The sequence below is a fragment of the Hemicordylus capensis genome, chromosome 2 (assembly GCF_027244095.1).
Source record: "Hemicordylus capensis ecotype Gifberg chromosome 2, rHemCap1.1.pri, whole genome shotgun sequence".
NCBI classification, from domain to species: domain Eukaryota; kingdom Metazoa; phylum Chordata; class Lepidosauria; order Squamata; family Cordylidae; genus Hemicordylus; species Hemicordylus capensis.
In genome coordinates this window covers 345,751,168-345,772,738 of record NC_069658.1, presented here as the reverse complement: position 1 = coordinate 345,772,738, position 21,571 = coordinate 345,751,168, and the positions used below count along the sequence as shown (strand labels likewise).

General features: G+C 43.1%; 1 protein-coding gene across 3 annotated transcripts; it reads left to right on the top strand.

Annotated features, from left to right (window-relative positions):
• The first annotated feature begins 13,090 nt into the window (after positions 1–13,090).
• Positions 13,091–21,088, top strand: WNT8A (Wnt family member 8A). Of its 3 annotated transcripts, none has more exons than XM_053288487.1 (6): positions 13,091–13,183; positions 13,503–13,536; positions 13,709–13,847; positions 15,042–15,167; positions 15,475–15,617; positions 18,554–21,088. In XM_053288487.1, the coding sequence occupies exons 1-6, from the start codon at positions 13,143–13,145 to the stop codon at positions 19,109–19,111; spliced, it is 1,041 nt and encodes a 346-aa protein (XP_053144462.1). In that variant the 5' UTR covers positions 13,091–13,142; the 3' UTR covers positions 19,112–21,088. The 3 variants fall into 3 exon arrangements, with proteins under 3 accessions (XP_053144462.1, XP_053144460.1, XP_053144463.1); XM_053288485.1 differs by lacking the exon at positions 13,091–13,183 and adding an exon at positions 13,190–13,398; XM_053288488.1 differs by lacking the exons at positions 13,091–13,183; positions 15,042–15,167 and adding an exon at positions 13,190–13,398.
• Positions 21,089–21,571: the final 483 nt, after the last annotated feature.

The window sequence follows — 21,571 nt, the reverse complement described above, 5'->3', positions numbered from 1 at the left end:
AATGCGTAGTCAACATACCTGTGGCTGCAATCCCCTGTAATTCCCTGCTTCTGTAGCAACAGCAGTTGGGGGTGGGTGGGTGTTCCTTGTGTTCAGATTTCACCTTATAGTACTTGTAAATAATAAGAACCATCTTATTATTCTTTTTCTTTGAAATCGCTCTGAGAACTTTTTTGATGAAAAGCGGTATAGAAATTGTAGTCGTTAAAGGCTAAGCTATTACTCTTCCTTATCTAGGCAATGACTCAAGGAGAAAGGCGCTCAGGATCAGAATTGTTCCATGCAGTTGCCGCCTGATGTTGCTAAAGCAGCTCTGCACAACATAAGGTCCAGGGGGCTAGATCTGGCCTGAAGGGCCTTTTTGCTGGCCCCCAGGTAGCAATGCTCTGCTGCAGGACATTCCCAGGACTGCAGGCCAAGGATTGCACTCTGAAAGCAACTGCAATGAAAGGAGAGGAATTCACTTGGGAATGGCATATAGAAGTTGACTTTTGTTTGGGGCTGGCATGCACTCCAGGAGCCGTACTGACTGAGCAGGGACGAGGCCTATTTTATGGCCATGTTCCTTGGTTAAATTTGTGGGTCTCATTAATGATTTCAACAATTAATTTTAATGTAATAGTGTGCAGTGAAAATTGACCATGGCTCTTATATGCCAAGTTGTGGTCAGTTCTAGTCCACTGGGGCATTTGAGTTGTGCCCTGCTGCTAAAGCATGCTCAGCCTAACTGGAAATGGCAATAGATCAGACAAGATGTGCCAAATGTCAGAATGATTGGTTCCTTTACTGGAAAGATCACAAATTGCTCCTGAATGTCTAGCATTGCCTGCTTTGGCCCTGTGTCACCACAAGGAGTTAATACTGAGAAGAAAATGCAACAGGGAAATTAATAATTCAATATTCTACTGCTCACCCGTGTGTGTGTGTGTGTGTGTGTGTGAGTGTGTGTGTGTGTGTGTGAGAGAGAGAGAGAGAGAGAGAGAGAGAGAGAGAGAGAGAGAGAGACTAACAGCAAGTTTCTGTATACAAATAAAGTATATGGCATCACACATAGGAGATGAACTCTGGCCTCCCATGGAGAGAGCCAGCATGGTGTAGTGGTTAGAGTGCTGGACTAGGACCGGGGAGACCCGAGTTCAAATTCCCATTCAGCCATAAAAATAGCTGGGTGACAGTCACTTCTCTCTCAGCCTAACCTACTTCACAAGGTTGTTGAGAAAGAGAAACTCAAGTATGTAGTATGTAGCTCTGGGCTCCTTGGAGGAAGAGTGGGATATAAATGTAAAAATGATGATGATGATGATGGAGAGAGTTGGGGGGAACACAATACAAGCAGGCCTTTTTATATGTCTCCAAGGAAGAGATAATCTTTTCTAATCACCCAGGTGGGTTTTGTGGAAACCTCCAAGGCAGGATCTGATGCCAGGCCAGGGGAGGAAGGGCATCTTGAAGGTGTCACTTGCCAAGTTCAGTTGTCAAATTTCCACCATAAGACTTGCTTGCAATATGGCTTTCTAGTAGGTCTTGCTGTCATTGTGTTGAATGCTGGAACTATTGTAACCTTCTTACTACTGATTCAACCCCCCACCCCCACACACAGTGTACCCCGAACTATATATACTTGATATAAATCCCCTTGAAATCAGTAGGACTTACTTCTGAATGAACATAGACAGGTTTGCAGTATTCATGACTGAATCTTGGGAGTCAAAGGCAGCACAGAAAATCTCTTGACCTGTGCCCCTAATTCAGTAGGAGACAGCTCCTGTCTGGCTAGATTCATTGCCACAGAATGTGGTGTGACTGCTAAATCTGATGGTTTCAAATGGGGATTAGACAAATTCCTGGTCTATCAATAACAACTGGTCATGACAATTGAATGGAACCTCCATGTTCAGAGGCAGTATACCTTGGCATGCCAGATGCTGGGGACCACAACAGAAGAGGGCTATGGTGCATACCATACAGTTAGGCACAGAATACTGGACATGAAAGTCCCATTATCTAATCCAACAGAGCTGCTGCTGCTGCTGCTGCTGCTGCTCCTTCTTCTTCTTCTTCTTCTTCTTTACACTCTTAGAGTTTGCTTGGCTCTACTAAAAATAATGTCCAGTCCATGTTGATTTATAGCAAGCAGATTTTTTTCACTCACATGGCAGTCTTTTTTGCTGGCAACAACCAAACTGTTAAAAGGACCAGGATAGCCTGCTGTTCACAGGCTATGTGAGGGGACAGCCACAGCTCATGGCAGCTTACTTGATTTGCATACAGAAGGTCCCCGGTTCAATCCCTGGCATCTCCTGGTAGGGCTGGCGAAGCCTCTGTCTGTAACCCTGGGAAGCTGCTGCTAGTCAGTGCAGAAAACCTGGGACTGGGACGGAGCTATAAAGGTCAGAAATCTGGGACTGAGCTATAAAGGTAAAGTGTGCTGTTGAGTCAATTTCAACTCCTAGCATCCACAGAGCCCTGTGGTTTTCTTTGGTAGAGTACAGGAGGGGTTTACCATTGCCTCCTCCCGTGCAGTCTGAGATGATGCCTTTCAGCATCTTCCTATATTGCTGCTGCCCGATATAGGTGCTTCCCATAGTCTGGGAGACATTCCAGCGGGGATTCGAACTGGCAACCTCTGGCTTGCTAGTCACGTAATTTCCCCACTGCGCCATATAGACAGACTAATAATCTGACTTCATATGTCCAACGGTCAAATCAGGATCAAAACTGAGGGAAAGAAATCTCCAACAGCAGATGTTTCCTTTGTGTCCATTTTAAAGAACACCATCATGACCATCAGATTGCCTTACTGCCAAAGTCAGTCTAGTCCATAATCCTGTTTCCAGCATCTGACTTCCAGAGGTATAGTGCTTCTAAACCTGAAGTTTCATTTGACTAGAACAACACTATTATGGCTGCTTTTAGTAGATCCTGATGTATGTACCATCAGTATTTCATGAGCGGCAGGCAGAAGTGTGCCTTCATATGAAAGACAACTGGTACCCTGAGCATAAACACATTTCCTTGGAGGTAAATGGTTTTTCTAATAAGTAAACATACTGGGGGGCGGGGCGAGTCTTGGGGCTGAGTCTCACAATTACTCCAAGAAGTAAATGTTGCTCATACGCCAGACACAGAGACAGTTATGTGCAAGCTACCAGTTTGCACAGCATTCTGTGGTCACTGATGTTTCACTCTCCGCTGAGAGTCCCTTTTAGATCAGCAGGAGAAAGAGCAGCAGTCTTGAGAACTGCTGGTCCCAAGTCCAAGCAGCTTGACCTGTAAAATCCTAGCATGAAGAAACCACATGTAGGTAAGATATGTAATTTGTGAAGCATCCATTTGCAGCCTGAGTTATATTAGCTATTATTCAGAAATTCCTACAGCCATGAATTCCACCATTCACATGTGCACACATTTAGTCTGCTGAGCACAGAACTGGGGATTGTGGACAATGGGTTACATTTCCCCTCGGTACAGAACATACTTACTGATCCTCTGTTCTACCGTGTGCTAAAGAGGAAGTTACCATGTTATGAGCTAAGAAACATTTTGAAAGCAACACTGAACAGTAACATAATTTACAATAAATGCGTTAGTCTTTAATGGAGGTTGAGATGCCCTAGAAGCATTACGGGAGTACTAGTTTTCTCTCCTGGACTCATTTATCTGCAACTTTACAGAAGGAGGATACTTAACATAATGATTAGCCCAACTCCCACCTGGGAACTAGGACTTATTTCTGATAACTCCCCTCAGATACGATATCTTATGTTAGATGTTGCGCTTTTAAAAGACTTATTCTCTACTGTAGAACAACTCTTATAGCTTGAACCTAAGCACATTTACTCAGAAGTCTCAGCTAGTTCAGTACTTCTAGCTCTGACTCCCAGTATGTTTAGGGTTGCAGCTATATTGTAGTAAGGCCCACTGAGTTCAAAAGGACTTGCTTCCAGGTTTAAGCGCACAGAATTGTGCTCTTGGAAAGATTGCTTTCTGGTAGGACTCACACCTATTATCCTGACAGGGCATTTATGCCTTGAGGTGGTTCAAGCTGAAGCCTTCTCTGACCCTTATATCTTCTTAATGCTAGGAAAAGCAGTACCTGTTGCATTTCTCCCTGTCTAGCAAGCGGAGCAGTGTTACCAAGAAGGAAGGTGGCAATTCTATTTGTTCTCCTCTTATAGCCCTGGTAATTCTGTCAATCACTTTATCACCAGAGAGTTGTGAAAACTCCAGACTGCAACTAGATTAACTAATCAAAAGGACACTTTATCAGATAAGTCAGCTGACTTCATTTGGAAGCCTGGAAGTTCCAGACTTAATGTTGAATAGCCTGTGAAATACTATCAGGATCAATAGATTCCAGTGAAATCTGAAGCAGTTGAATTGTTTAATTTAATTACAGTTAACTCAGCTGCAGCTTAACTGGTGTCAGGCTGACAATAATATTTGCATGACTGGTCTCCTCAAGACAGCTCCACAATTTTTCAGGCTATCGCATTGGCTAGGGGTAGTATTTTTCATAGTACCTCTATGAAATAGATGTACATGAGTTTTGGGTGGTATAGAAGTGTGTTAAATAAATAAATAAATAAATAAGATGAAATTAAACAAGAGCCACAGAGGAGCACCATCATGAAACACCTGTGCATATGTACCTTGCAGCAAATCATTAGACTGAGGCTCCCCAGCTCATGTTTCAGGACATGTTTATGTGTTTGCTCTGGAAGACACCTCCATAACTACAATTGACTCTAAAATGCGAAGCTTCTCTAGGAGCCTAGGAAGCGGCCTTTTACCAAGTCAGATCATTGGTCCACTCCAGCTAGCTCAGTATGGTCTGCGCTGGCTTCTCCAAGGTTTCAAGTAGGAGTCTTGCTCAGCCCTACTTGGAGAAGCCAGGATTTGAACCTGGGATTTCTGCATGCAAAGCAGATGCTCTACCTTTGAACTATTAGCCTAGATATTTTTATGGAGTGCACATGATGATTTGAAATTTGTTAGTAAACTAGCACATGGCAGATTTGGAATTACTGTATGTTTTCAGACAGAAAGGTCTCTGGACATACCTTTTTGACTGCCAGACTTGTTTAACATTGTGATCCTATGGATACTTATTTGGGAATAAGTCCAACTGAACAATGTTCCATTGAGAACTTCAATTAATAGGATGGGGCTACATATATTTAACTGTAGGTGCAGAGTTCCACTGAGTGCTTACAGACAGGGGCGTAACAATAGGGGGGGCAGGAAGGGCACGTGCCCTGGGCGCCACTCTGGTGGGTCAGGTGGGGGGGCGCCAAAAAGTGGCATGCCCCCCGACCCCCCCCGGATTGCGCGGCAGTGGTGTACCGGGGGGAAACGGCGCCCAGGGCAAGCTCTGCCCTTGAAATTGCGCCCCCACCCCCTACCCCACATACCTGAGTGCACCCCCCACCCCGAGTGAGCGCGGCAGTGGCGGGAGTGAGTGCGGTGGTGGGCGGTAGCGGGAGTGAGTGCGGCGGCGGATCATCGCCCAGTGCGGTGGTGGCGGGTGGCAGTAGAACGCTCAGTGCGGCGGTGGCGGGTGGTGGCGGATCGCCCAGTGCGGTGGTGGCGGGCGGCAGCAGCGGATCGAGTGCAGCATAGCGACGCCAAGGCCTGCCTTCTGGCCCGGCGTCGCTTCCCAACTGTGAGGCGTGCCTGCGCAGGCGCCTCGTAGTTGGGAAGCGATGCCGGGCCAGAAGGCAGGCCTCGGCGTCGCTCTGCTGCACTCGATCCGCTGCTGCCGCCTGCCACCTGCCACCGCCGCACTGGGCGATCCGCTGCCACCCGCCACCGCCGCACTGGGCGATGATCCGCTGCCGCCGCACTCACTCCCACCACCGCCCACTGCCGCGCTCACTCCCGCCACCGCTGTGCTCACTCGGGGCGGGGGGCGCACTCAGGTATGTGTGGGTGGCGGGGGCGCAATTTCAGGGGCAGAGCTTGCCCTGGGCGCCGTTTCCCCCCGGTACGCCACTCTTACAGACCAATGAAGTGAATAAAAGTTCAGTTCCAGAGGGCCACAGTCGAGTCAGCACCCGGGCCATCACTGGCCTCCCTCCGCAACTGCCTGGGCCCCAGACATAAAGGAGCACCCATCTAAAGTATGGTTCAGTATTTGAAATGTTTAGATCAATCCTTTTTTATTCAAGGCAATAATGCTAATCAGTTAAAATATAACCATAGAATTTCTTGCTTTCTTTTCTCTCTCTCTCTCTCTCTCTCTCTCTCTCTCTCTCTCTCTCTCTCTCTCTCTTTCTCTCTCTCTCTCTCTCTCTCACACACACACACACACACACACACACACCAGTCAAAGTTTCCATGAGAAACTGAGTCCCAGGTTTTGCCCCATAATTTAGGTGTAAAATGAACCCTGTTGTTGTGGAATCTCCGGGCGAGGGGAGCAGAGAAAAGGAGCATTATTTTACCCTTTTCTTTTTAACAATGGCATTGTTTTTTAAAAAGTACCTGAGAACTAGCCAGCCAGTTAGAAGGAGAGAAGAATGCTGCTAGGCACTCCTGCCCTCCTGAAGAGGACTTCTCTCTTTTGAAGCTGAGACATGTCCTCCAGTGAGGAGCCAAAAGTAAGCCAGTGAATTGGGCAGGTCAGAGGGGGAGAGCAAAGAATAAGCTTTTAAAAAAAAAATTGTCCCACCTTGTTCAATTATAGCTATGCCCCTGATAACCTGGTTGGATGGTGTGGCAACTGAATCGACTTCCCATCCTCTACCAGCAAGGAATACTTACTGGTTCAGCACACACACACACACACACACACACACAGAGCCTCCATCCACTATGGCATAGTAATGCCATTATGCCATGAACTAATTTAAATACACCTTAGAAACACAAATTGTAGTTGGTGGCACGTGCATCACCAATTAGACTTCATGTTTTGGAAGTGGAATTCGCTATTTCCACAACAGCGCAACAAAAATAATAATTGCCTTCTCCCAGCCCCAAACAAAGTGGCCTCAACTATTTCAACACTTTAATGCTTGGTATCTTATATTGACCAGTAGCTGCCTCTGCCTGTGTTGTGTTGGTCAATAGGAGAGCAGCAAGGTTCAAGCTGGCTTCTCAAAAACAACAGTTATTTATGCTGGTTCTAGTTAGCCTTTTTCTGGACCAATTGGGCTCCTGTAGTTGCCCTGCTGCTTTGGCAGATAGGTGGACTTTGTTTGTTTGTTTGTTTGTTTCCATTTTATATCCCACTCTTCCTCCAAGGAGCCCAGGGCAGTGTACTACATACTTAGGTTTCTCCTCACAACAACTCTGTGAAGTAGGTTAGGCTGAGAGAGAAGTGACTGGCCCAGAGTCACCCAGCAAGTATTTGGCTGAATGGGGATTTGAACTTGGGTCTCCCCAGTCCTAGTCCAGCACTCTAACCACTACACAAAGTTATCCCTGTTGATACCGAATATAACAGCTACTTCCAACAATGTGCCTCTCAATTTTCTAAGATTCCCACAAGTGTAGGGGTTGGCACATAGCATATTGACTTGGGATAGGCACATGCTGAAGCTTCTAATTTCCCATCTGTGTCTTGGAAATACTCAGATCCTTGTCTTTCAATAATACATTCTTGACATACTCTTGTGTTAATTCTAATGTCAGTACAGATGGTTTTTGAGAAGGTTACTTGTATATCTAGCATCGTGTGTGTTTTTCCAGAATGAGGGGGGGAAATTAAATTGGTGATGATTCCTTCTGTTTGTTTGTTTATTTATTTATTTATTCGTCAAATTTTTACACCGCCCCAAACTTTCATCTCTGGGTGGTTAACAACAACATAAAATGGCATGCTAATAAACTTGGAGTCAAGTGAGAAGAAGGTCAGTAGGTGGGGGGTGGTGCTCAAATGAGAGTCTACCTCTCCGTTTCTTGAAAAGGCCCTGAACCAAATGAAATGTGGTGTATACTTGTTTCCATTATACATCACTTTTCATTTTGACACCACTGAACTGCTTCAGTCCTATTGATTAGCCATTTTTGGCAAATCAACATTGATTAGCCATTGTTGTAAACCGCCCAGAGACGTAAGTTTTGGGTGGTATAAAAATATGTAAAACAAATAATAATAAATAAATAAATAAATAAAATTTTGCTTTCGGTAAAATGTCACACATACAATTTACTCGGTAGACTATTTTTAGCAATAGTTATGATTTTGTAAAAGGAAAAACAACCATTCTTTTCTATATAACTATTTTGAGATTAGCAGTCGTGTTCTAGTCAAGCACTTTATTATAAACAGAGGACTAGGCTCCCTAGAAGGAAAGTTATCTTTTCAGGATGTTAATGATTAAGAGCGTGACTCAGGAAAAAGTTTTGTCTTCCCTGAAGGAATACACTCACTTTGTGAAAGCCCCCTGCTCATTAAGAAGTATTTTGCATTCATTACATTGTCACCAACCTACCATTTTAATCCTCTGATTGCAAATGTTTGTTTGCAGCTTTGCTAGACTGGCTCCAGGTTTCCCTTTCACATGATCTTTGGTGATGATAAGTTCCTTCTATGGCGTGCTAATAAACTTGGAGTCAAGGTAGAATGACCTTTCCGAGCCCAGGAACCTTGGGCATGCCTGACTTGTAGTACAATATAATATTGGCTACCATCACAGTTTGTTACATGTTTTATGCTTACTCTGCTTTATACTCTACCTATTATGAGGAAAGGGTTTAAGAACTGCTGTGCATTTTGATAAATATTGGTAGCAAATTAAATTGCAGATAAACCACTTTTGCTGGAGAAATTTAATTGAGGTAAAATGAGCTTATTCTGGAGCAAATGGTGGTATTAACCAGAAAGACTTAGTCTTGGGTTCAAATTCCAAAGAACAAAGTGGATTTTTTTCAAGGTAGTTTAATAGTTAGTTTGCTAGTCTGATAGCAAGCCAATAACTATAATACTGAAGCTTGGTCTAAAAGGGTTTTATCCTGCAAAACAGTCACTCAACAAATCAACTTTGTTTTTTATATGGGGAAATGACTTGACTAGCAAGCCAGAGGTTGCTGGTTCAAATCTCCGCTGGTATGTTTCCCAGACTATTGGAAACACCAATACAGAAATATACAGGAAGATAGGAAGATACAGCGATACAGGAAGATGTTCAAAGGCATCATCTCATACTGTGCGGGAGATGGCAATGGTAAACCCCTCCTATATTCTACCAAACACAACCACAGGGCTCTGTGGCCGCCAGGAGTCGACACCAACCCAAAGGCACACTTTACCTTTACCAAAATAAACAAATGCTGCAATCCTATGTAGATATGTACATGAACCTGTTCAGAGGCCCTTTTACAGGCTTACGAACAGGTTCGAAAGAACGGTGGTTCAACTGGGGAGAGTGCACTTACCCCCTGCCGCTTTTCCCCGCCAGTGCTGCATTTTAAAAGGGTCCGGCGGGGCAGTAGCATACCAGCAGGGAGGCTCAAGGGTGGAGAGGGGATACCTTTAAGGACTGGGGTGGTTGTATTACCCCCTGCCTCATTTCCCCCACCGGTTTAAAAGGGTCAGGTGGGGTGGCAGCGTACCTCCCTGCTGCCCCGTTGCCTCTTCGGACCTGAAGTGACCAGAAGTACCCGGTGCGCATGTGCACATTGCTTGCGTGTGTGCCTGGCATGTGCACGTACGCTGGGTACTTCCAGTCACTTCTGGTCCGATGAGGCAACGGGGTGGCAGAGAGGTACGCTGCCACCCCAACTGACCCTTTTTAACTGGTGGGGGGTTGTACAACCTTCCCAGTCCTTAAAGGTGTCCCCCCTCCACCCTCGAGCCTCCCCCCACCGGTTCTGTGCACATTTCTAATCCTATGCACGCTTACGCTCAAGTGTGTATGCCTGAAGCCCTGCAGCTTGATCCTATCAATTATTTCTTGCAAGTAAGTCAGTTGAATTTTGTGGGCCTTACTCCTAAGTAATTCAATTCATTTACTTCCAAGTAATAATGGAGAGACTGAGCTGCAGGGCTTCAGTCCCAAGCATAGTCAAGTCAAGTCAAGTCAAGTCAAGCATACATTTCAGTGAGACTTCTGACTGGTCAGGATTGGGCTACAAGACTTGTCCTAAAAGTCTTGTAGCCCCTGGTGGCGCAGTGGTAAAACTGCCGCCCTGTAACCAGAAGGTTACAAGTTTGATCCTGACCAGGGGCTCAAGGTTGACTCAGCCTTCCATCCTTCCGAGGTCGGTAAAATGAGTACCCAGAATGTTGGGGGCAATATGCTAAATCATTGTAAATCGCTTAGAGAGCTCCGGCTATAAAGCGGTATATAAAAATGTAAGTGCTAAAATGTAAGTGCTAAAAATAATCCTTAGAAGTAGACCACATTGATTTCAAAGGGACATGTTGCAAGTCAACATGTTTCTGCTTTCCATGAGATAACACGGATTTGGGAGTCAATTCCATTGGACTCAGTGGGGTTTACTTCTGCACAAACATACATAGAATTGGACTGCACAGCAGATGCACCATTTAAATGTAGCAGTGGAGGGGGGGTGTTTCCTAGGGATGTGCACAAACTGGTTCGTTTGCAGGGGGGTTACGTAGCTGGTGCTCTCCCCCCCCCACCAGCCGTGTTTCTCCTGCCGGCGCTGTCTGCAAAATCGCTGGTGTGAGGCAGCAGGAGGGTAACGTGGCAGAGGGGTAAGAGCACGCTCCTTGCTCCTTAAAGGTACCTCTGGTTCGTGCACATCCCTAAGTGTTGTCACACATTCTATCTTTCAGACTACGGGGCTATTCAGAAGATCAGCAAAAATCGGGCTAGGAGAGCCTAGCCCAATTTTGCCGGTCGTAAGAACCACTGGGCTCACAGCTGAGCCCGGTGGTTCTAGAGCGGGTAACCTGCTCGAGAACCCCGGCCTTAAAACCAGGTTTGCGGAGCGAGCACTCCACAAACCTGATTTTAATTATCATGAGTAGCCGCGGCACACCTTCGTGGCGCACCTACTCATGAGTAGACCCCCAAAGGGGAGGCGAAAAGCTGCCTCCCAGCTCCGGGGGTCTCCCCAGTATGCCCTGCGCACTCACGCAGGGCATACTGGGGCTTCCGGGGGCCACGCGGCCCCCGAGCTCCCAGCCCCCGCCGGCTCCGTCTCGGAGCCAGCAATCGTGTGGGCGGCTGCCTGGGCTGCCCTGGGCTCCCTTCCCGCTCACCGCCCCAAACCGGGTCTCACGGATCGTGAGACCCGGTCCTACATGTTCAAGAGCACTACCACCAAAGGACTAGTTTGTTGTACATGGTGCTGCCTTCCAAAGCATGGTCATCTGAGAGAACATCCCATTGAACTCATTGAACTCATTGAACTTACTTCCAAGTAAATCTGTGTACTTAATATTTATTTATTATTTATATCCATGTGTTAGATATGCGTACCAAAGGAGAATGCTTGTTTATCTTGTTTTGATAACATTGCTAAGGCTATGGTAAGGTATAAATAAAATCAAAGCAGGTTTTGCAAAAACACACAGGTTTTAGTCTCACACATACACACACCCTTCAACTCTGAATGCATTCAAACTTTGGACCTTGCTGAACATTGCATCTCTCCCAAAGCATAAACTAAAATCCTTTTCTCTCTCCAATCAAAATGCATAGGATTTTCACAGGCTAGACATTTTCAAGCTGAATCTATTGCACCGTGAACATACCGTAATAGGCCCAGTTCTCTTCTTGCTTATCCTGGAGAAGTTATAATGACTTAACTACAGTTCTGAGCTGGCTCTTTACATGCAAGTAGAGACTCCTATGGTGCTCCTGCTTCCCTGAATTATAGTTCACATTTAATTCAGAGGTGCTTTTGCTGTTGCTAACTTTTTCTGGCAGGAATCCTGCAGTTTCAACTACTGCAAGACAAACAGAATTAATCAGCTCGGGGCTGCCAAGGGCTCACCTAAGGATGGTGCTTATATTTCTCAATTCTCAAGGCACTGAAGATGCTGCTGCTCATTTATTTCATTCCACAAAACAAAGTGCAAAAGAGATAGCAATCAACATTTTTAAAAAAATGCTTCCAGCACACCAACTGTTTAATTCTCAGCATACAATAAATAGAAAAACCATTGCTATATGGCACAAAGGGAAATTGAATGCAAAGGCATCAAGAAAATAGTGACTCCTGGCACAGTACCGAGGTCTAATACAAAATATAATTCAAAGGATTCCAACTGTGCACACATATCTGACTCTAGTACATAGACTAGCCTTAAACCTATAGTGTGTGTGTCTTCCTTGTTATAGGCAGCAGTCATTAGTAATTTAGATGAAGCAATTCATATTGCAGGATATTTTCCATTTATAGCTGGTATCATAAGGTGATTGCATGTAATGGTGTGCAATCTGTATGTCCACCTTGGAATCTTTTGCATGATATTTCAATATTGTGCAAAGAGTCACTATTTTTTATGAGTCATTTAAAAAAACTTTCATATCATATTTATCTTTGGAACATATTAACATGTCTTTTATTTGCTCATTTATTTCAGCCTAAAACACTTAAGTGTTTCTTAAATATGCTCCCTCTGGAGTAGGTCTGCAATGGCCATTGGGACTTAATTGGAACTGAACAGTTGAATGCATAGGGATATCTTTGAAAAAGGCACTGAAGACACATTTATTCACCCAGGCTTTTAATTAGATTTATGGTTTTAAATTTTAAATTTTAATGGTGTTAACGTTGAAATGGTTTTAATTGTTTAATTGATTTAGTTTTGCTTTTAATTGTCAATTGATTTTAATTGTTTTTATTTTGATGTAAACCGCCCTGAGCCATTTTTGGAAGGGCGATATATAAATAAAATAAAACAAATGTTTCCCCCACTGCTAGAAAGCATCATAGCTAAAATGACAGGCTGATAGCTGGGGACTGACAAGAGAGTTGTGTGGTGCAAGGGACCTTGATGAAGTAGTGGTGGTTTCATTCTCCCCCCCCCCACCCTTCTTCGAGAGAGCAAGTGTACCTCTCCCTTGATAGAATTAAAAGTTCTCTATTGTTAGGCAAGTTTGTTTCAACTGCCTTCAAGCCTTTTAAGTGCAACATCAGGCGGTTCCTCTTTTGCTATCTTGTCAACCATTGGATAAGGAACGGCTTTATCACACAGAGGCATTGGGCAGCAGCAAATGAAGACGGGGTTTTGCCCTGCCAGAGTTCACCTTTATAAGTAACTGAGACCTTGGCTGCTGGGACTTTTCTTATATCCTCCCCATTATATTTCTCTTTTGGCATAGCTGAAGAGGGAGTCTAGTTGTCTTTCTCTGTTGGGCAGGGGAAGAGTTTAGGTCAGCTAGTGGAATACAGTTTCACCATGAAGAGAGACACCTTGGTCATTTTCACGGTTATTGGGATCTACTGTGCTATTTTCAACACATCAGCTTGGTAGGAGATCCAGCTTCATTGCCACCTGGGTTTTTAAGTCATGCTCTTAAGCTGCTGGTCAAGTAGGTGTTTTATTATGTGTTTTTCTTCTTGTTCTCTTTTAGGTCAGTCAACAATTTTCTGATGACAGGACCCAAGGTAATAAATAAATACAATTCCAAAGTATTGGGAGTGTAAATAGTTTTGAAATAATCTGACCTAATACATAACTACTGAGTAATATGCGAATGGAGCCATGACTTTTTCAGCATGTAGAGAGGGTGTTTTGAAGGCTTGAGGGGAAAATAAATACTTTTTTTATCTATTAAAGGCATATTTGACATATTCTAGCAGTGTGGCAGCTGGTGCCCATCTTGGGATTGAAGAATGCAAACACCAGTTTATCTGGGAGCGTTGGAATTGCCCAGAGAGTGCACTTCAGCTTTCTACTCACAATAAACTTAGAAGTGGTAAGTGGCTGTAAACATATCCTTTTTCTGTTGATGGGTATGTTTGGGTTATATAGTGAGCCCTGTATGTTCAGACTGCTTTTCTTCACTGCTGAGTCTTCAGATGTCTGGAAAGCACTTCCCTAATTCCTGATAGACTTGAGCCCGGGCATCAGTTTTTCTAGAAATGAACCAATGCCTTTCATTCAACAATATCTGTCATTTGTTTCTTCTAACAATTTTCTTTATTTTTTAAAAAATAATCTCTTAAAAAGTGGCTTACAAAAACAAATTGAGACCACTGTAATAACCAAACTTACAGGATAACAATCAAAAAATCATTCATTCATTTGTTTGTTTGTTTGTTTGTTTGTTTGTTTGCATTTTATATCCCGCTCTTTCTCCAAGGAGCCCAGAGTGGTGTACTACATACTTAAGTTTCTCCTCACAACAACCTTGTGAAATAGGTTAGGCTGAGAGAGAAGTAATACATGTAGCAGTAATACATTAATATTGGCAAAGAGACACTCTTGTTTCTCTTTCCCAAGAACTTTTGAAATAAGAGCTGCTAATGTACAATCCAAAATGGGCATGTGAGAGAATTCTGGCATTAAAGTAAGGAAATGGATATTGTGAGTTAGCAACCAAGTAACTGAAGTGGGAGGTTGTGGTTATGGAATGCTCTGCAGTCATTTTTGTTAATTGATTGTTGATAAGTATATCACCTCAGATACTCTGATATCCATGTGTTGAGCAGGAAATTTAAAAAACCCTGATCTAATACCTACTGTTAAGTACTATGTGTCAGTACGTGTTGTATGGTGAATTTATAACAGGGCTATAAAGACCACCAAAGAAATGTAGAGGTAGGGTTGCCAGCTCTGACTAAAGGTATTCCTGGAGTTTTCCCCCTCAACACTTTTCACAATGGCAAAACATTAAAATCTCCTGGCTATTCCTGGAGGTGGCAATCCTCTCTACCATCCAAGTTTGCAAATAGAGAATTCAAAGACTTGTATTTCTGAATGGTGGTTTTCTACCCTTTAATATCTTAACATCCTTTCAGCACCTTATCTTGGGATTCACCTGGTTTATGCAAAGCCATATTCTCAATCATTGCTCTGAAACAGTATCGAGAGAGTTCTGTAAGGCAGAAATGGGTCGAGGGTTTTCTGCTCCTTTTATTGTGGGCTCTTTTTTCTTTTTCATCTCCAGCTACCAAGGAGACTGCCTTTGTCCATGCCATCAGTTCAGCTGGAGTTATGTACACACTTACCAGGAACTGCAGCATGGGTGACTTTGACAACTGTGGCTGTGATAATTCAAGAAATGGGCACCCTGGTGAGCTTTGGTTTTCTTGGGATAACTTCCTGGTGGTGCATAATTCTTAAGTTAGATTCTACCACTTGCTTCTTGTTGGCAGTCTGGCTTTTCAGCATTACAAGGCATAATTTAACCCAGAGATCTGCATATGTTTTTAATAATAACAGAAATCACAACTGAAATATTCCTCTTGGTCCCCGCCCCCGTGCCCCCATATCTCTCTGCCCATCCAAGACTGGCTGTTCTTGCTTTCCTTGTATGCATCCATCTCTGTTCAAAGATTTTGCCCACAACTATTTGTAAATGTATCATTTCCCCCTCCTAGGTGGAAAAGGCTGGGTTTGGGGAGGCTGCAGTGACAATGTGGAATTTGGTGAGAGAATTTCCAAACACTTTGTGGATGCTTTGGAGACAGGACATGATGCCAGAGCTGTAATGAATTTGCACAATAATGAGGCGGGAAGGCTGGTAAGTTTAAATCACATGTAGTCTTAATTTGAAATATGCTTCTTTTAGAATTGCCATATGTGTGAAGAGATACTGCACAATTGTCCCTTGAGGCTACTATGCTCTTTGCAAGCACTATCTCCTTGACTTCATGGGCTGACTGTGTAAGCCAGAATTGCTTAACTTGAATGAAGGTACAGAGTTTCCTTATCAGGCCCGAAGGGTGAGTTAGTGATTTATCAACTTACTACTTATTTTCAGAAAAAAAGGCTGAGGTTTAACTGGTCCTTTAAACATGATAGTGCTCCTCAGATGCTCTGAAACAAATACATGTATTTTTTAAAAATATATATTGTTTTGATTGGAGTACAACAAAACAAGCTAATAGAGCAACAGATGAAATTGGGGATAACAAAACATACACTTTGCTGCTAGCCACAAAGCTAGTAGGCTCTTAATTAACTGGGCAGAACACTTTTCCTATTTATTTATTTATTTCTATTTCTATTTCTATTTCTATACCGCCCTTCCAAAAATGGCTCAGGGCAGTTCACACAGAGAAATAACAAATAAATAAGATAAACAAAATGGATCCCTGTCCCCAAAGGTCTCACAATCTAAAAAGAAACGTAAGATAGACACCAGTCACAGTCACTGGAGGTACTGTGCTGGATAGGGCCAGTTACTCTCCCCTGCTAAATAAAGAGAATCACCACATTAAAAAGTGCCTCTTTGCCAAGTTAGCAGGGATGTTATTTGTAGCTGAAACCCTTTTCTAGCCTTGACTCTGATATTTCAGGGAGTGATCCTGGACAAGCCCCATCATGTCTCCCTGTCACTCAGCCTCAGATGAGAACTTTAAAATGTTTAAGCAAGGTTCTGTTTGTTCACTTTAATACAACTGAATTGAAATGTAAGAAACCATATATATATATGTGTGTGTGTTTTTAAACATAAGGGGGGTTCTAGCAGCTGAGTTGGTTATGGTGAATACCTTTTTAAAAATATGTATAATGAAAATGATTCTGTTAGACAAAATACAGTAACTCCTCATCCTATACATTTTGAGCGGTGAGAGGCTTGCAAGTATTAAGTGCCTTCTAAGCTGAACATTCAAGCTGCAATCCTATACACATTTACCTGGAAGTAAACCCCAATGAATGGGGCATATTTTTTTTTTTAGTAGCATATATAGTATTGGGCTACATACTTGTCTTTTAAAAAACATTCACATGTCTTGGGAATCTAGCCACTGAAACAATGGTATGAGTGGCTCCTGACAGCACGAAGCCAAGTGCTGGTGCTGTGTCTATCTGCTCTCACTCCTCTCTAATTGCATTTTGTAGTTAATTATTTCTTTAGCATTTATCAGGGCATTCTTTTACAGTGTTTTCCCCATTCATACTTCCCACATCACTAACATTCCCTTTGGACAGATGATGTAGCCTGAGAACTGTCTAAGGCCATCCCATGAACTCCAGCAGGGATTTGAATCCAGCTTTGCAGCTCTGTTACTCTAGCCCAGGGATTCTCAACGATGGGTTCCCAGATGTTATTGGACTTCAACTCCCATAATCCCCAACCAAAGGGCACTGGGGCTGGGGATTATGGGAGTTGAAGTCCAATAACATCTGGGCCCCCAATGTTGAGAATCCCTGCTCTAGCCACTCTTGAATAGTTAATTGAGCATACGTTTTGATTGTTACGATTCTTTGATTTTATTTATAAGTCTTGGAAACTCAGCTGATGTTACAACAATGCTCTTAGAACACTCTTGGTGTCTCTTTAGGTCCTGTTCTAAACACAGAAAAATTGATGGCTTGATGGCCGACCACCGATGGCAGTGAATGATATTCACTACCCTAGTAGTACAGGTGAAACTCGGAAAATTAGAATATCGTGCAAAAGTCCATTAATTTCAGTAATGCAAATTAAAAGGTGAAACTGATATATGAGACAGACGCATTACATGCAAAGCGAGATAAGTCAAGCCTTAATTTGTTATAATTGTGATGATCATGGCGTACAGCTCATGAAAACCTCTGAAAAGTATACAGTGTACTGTGCTTGATTGGCCAGCAAACTCGCCTGACCTGACCCCATAGAGAATCTATGGGGCATTGCCAAGAGAAGGATGAGAGACATGAGACCAAACAATGCAGAATTGCTGAAGGCCGCTAATGAAGCATCCTGGTCTTCCATAACACCTCATCAGTGCCACAGGCTGATAGCATCCATGCCACGCCGCATTGAGGCAGTAATTGCTGCAAAAGGGGCCCAAACCAAGTACTGAATACATATGCATGCTTATACTTTTCAGAGGTCCGATATTGTTCTATTCTTCAATCCTTGTCTTCTTGGTTCCATGTAATATTCTAATTTTCTGGGATTGTGGATTTGGGGTTTTCATGAGCTGTACACCATGATCATCACAATTATCTTTGGTCTTTGGTAGAATACAGGAGGGTTTTACCATTGCCATCTCCCATGCAGTAAGAGATGATGCCTTTCAGCATCTTCCTATATTGCTGCTGCCCGATAAAGGTGTTTCCCATGGTCTGGGACTGGGAAACATACCAGCAGGATTCAAACTACTTGGACAAATGGTCAACATAATATCTGAATAAGGCTAAAATTTATTCTGTGAAGAGGAAATCATGTAAGTTGCCTGGAATAAAAATGCAGTAAATACTTCATTCTTTCTCAATTTGTCAATTTAGTATTAAACAGGAATATGAGCCTAACACTTGCCAGAAGCCATGTTGATATCCCAGTATGCCCCTGCTCTCTGCATTCTTGCATATTTGCTGTTAGATTATCACTATTTCCAATATTCAGCTGGATGTTTAAGTTAAGCCGCCACCTTTCCTCAGTCATGTGAAACTTAACTGGAACAGAATTGTTCTGTGCTGTGATTTCCTAGTGCTCCTAATTTCTCTTTTGTCTTCTCAATCGAGGCGGTAAAAGCAACCATGAAAAGGACTTGCAAGTGCCATGGCATATCTGGGAGCTGCAGCATCAAAACCTGCTGGCTCCAACTTGCAGAATTTCGAGAGATTGGAATTTACCTGAAGCTCAGATATGGCCAGGCTCAGAAGCTGGAGATGGACAAGAGGCGGAGATCTGGGAACAGTGCAGACAGTCGGGGGGCCACAGGAGAGACCTTGAACTCCATGCTGTCCAGTGATCTGGTCTTCCTGGAAGAGTCTCCTAACTATTGCATCGAAAATGACAGCTTGGGTCTTCATGGCACTGAGGGACGGGAGTGTGTGCAGAGTGGCAAGTCCCTGTCCCAGTGGGAGAAGAGGAGTTGCAGGAGGCTCTGCATGGAGTGTGGTCTGACAGTGGAGGAAAAAAAGACAGACATTGTCACCAACTGCAACTGCAAGTTCCACTGGTGTTGCACAGTGAAATGTGAACAATGCAAACAAGTAGTCACCAAGTATTTTTGCTCCAAGCGAGTGACCTCCTCTTCTAACCACATCCGGAGGCGGAACAAAGGACCCAGAGGATAAATCAACAACTCACTAGTCCTTAACCATGCCTGTCTTGCAGCAGACTGATCGAAAGAGTCTTTTTGTTTTTTAATGGTTTCTTTACTTTTGACCACCAAATCTCAGTATATAAAGGCAGAGTATTCAGAAAAGCTGAATCATGCTTATGCAAATGTCCATTTCTCCATCATTCTGATTCAAATTAGAACTCATTCTGCATATTTGCCCTTCCTCAATTTCTCTAAAACTATAAACTTCACACCCCTTCTGTTCCAGATACCTCCCCTGCCCGCCAGCTTCCACATAATTTAAATATCTTGTTTTACAAGATATCCAGCTATTATGGGGATCTGCCATTCAGGCTGGAACCTGGTAAATGTGGGGAGTGTAAATTTTCTCAGGTGCTTTAGAGACTGACTGTTGGGAACAGTGGTCACGTATCCCATCCGAATTATATACTGTGGTCTCTAAGTGTAGATTGCACACTTTATTTCAAAGGCCTGTGTCCGATACAGTTACAGTACAGTTCCCGCCCCCCCGCCCCAAGGAGTCACTTTATTTTTAAAAACTTTTTGGTTGAAGACACTTTCCTTCTTGATAGTATCAGATACAGGCCAGATTTCAGTAGTGTTGTTGAATTCATGCAACTAACGTTACCTTATTGCACAGGGCAGGTTCTCAAAATCCCTGTCCCTTAAATGTAAGCTGCTGCAACCCTTCCTGAGTCACATGTGGAATTGTTAATGTGATCTAATTTGATTGAGCTGCAGCTATTATCATGACTGGGGAGGAAATATTGCCTATCATCCCATGTACCGCGTGGTTCATATCCTGTGATTGTATGCCATAGCTGCCATGTGAAGGGAAATCTGAAAGTGAACTGTTTTGCAGTGACTTGTGTAGTCACCAGTAGTGAGATTGCTATAGAATTAAGTAAGACTAGAACAATGTGGACTCCCATAGCCATTGTGCTTTTTGTGCTGGTGTTGTGTTTTGACTCAATTTTCTTTTTTCTGCCATTTGTGAAGAGTGATGATCATGGAGTCCATTTTGCCCCTTCAGAAAATTCCATTCTCTGAGGATTCCACCACTCAGTAACCGAATTAATCTCCAATATTTCTCCATAATGGGAAAATATTGGCTGTCTGAATCCTCAGTAAACCTGCTTTTATTCTGGAGTACATCCTGTGAAATTATTAGACATTCTGAGAATCGGAATTTGAATAACTTAGTTCTGTGCGAAGTGTAAGAAAGGGCAAGATAGAGCCCTTCATAGTGCTGCATGTCTATGAATTGTACATGTGTACATATATATTTTGATGTTAAACACATGCACTTTTTGATGTAAATAATTTAGAGTCAAGGTTGTAGTTCTTTCTGAGGTTGCCAACCTATGTCTGTGCTGTATCATTTCAGATTGAATGGCCCTCCTCACAAAACTACCCCTCCACATAAAAACCAGATGTCAGAAAGAAGGGTTCCAGCTTAGCAGGCCCCCAACATAATAATAAATAATAATAATACTTAACATGCTAGATTCACAGTAGATAATTGGTGGTGGTTGTTATGAAGGAGCATTCAGTCATGTGAACCCTCTTGCTCCCTGTAGATGCAAGGATCAATCCAGTTACAGGTTTACCTTTACTCCGTGAGAACTAGATGATAGTTTTCCATAACAGTGCTATGTCCCCCCCCCCCCAAGGGTGGATTTGTGGGCCATATTTATATGCTCTTTAAAAATACAATGCATTTTTAAATATACTCTTCACAAGGGCATTGGCAGGAGATTATCAAGCAACATTAGTTCTCTGTATTGAGATGGAGTCTTGTGCTTTGTAGAGAGTAATCTAAAAGCATAGTAAAATAAAGAGCTAAGATTCCTGGGTTCTTTTGTCACTGATCAATTTGAAGTGATTATTATAAAGCAAGCAATGCTGAGGCTTATTTTGGCTACATTTTGCAATAAATGCTTTTTAATACAACAAATGTTTAAAAGTACTGTTTGTGTCTCTGTGCCATGTGCATAAATATCTAATATCATTATGCTTCCTTTATTGTAAAAGAGAGAGTTGCTAAGGGTCAATAGCCCACAAATTCAGCTAGGAACTGACTTCAGTTAGCTTTCTGTTTTGAGAACATAAACTGGGCAGAATACTAAATGCACCCCGCCCCCTGTCCCTTTAATTTGTCTGTTGGCTAATACTCTTCTAGCAATGCAAGCTCAGATGGTGTTTGTTGTAAATATCAGTGCTTGTTGCAAAATTCTTTATTCTAAGGAACAAGATGGGCCCTTTGAACTAGAGGGTATGAGTGAAAACTTGGAGGCAGTTGTGAATGTGTCTGTGAGCTTCCTGCTGTTTGCTCCTATAAACAACCTGATGTCATGCATGCCTGGGAGGGCAAGAGGAGACACAGGCTGCAGCCACTCTGGCTTTTTGCTTAAATCTGTATTCTGAATCTCATCCAAGCTCGGTTTTATTT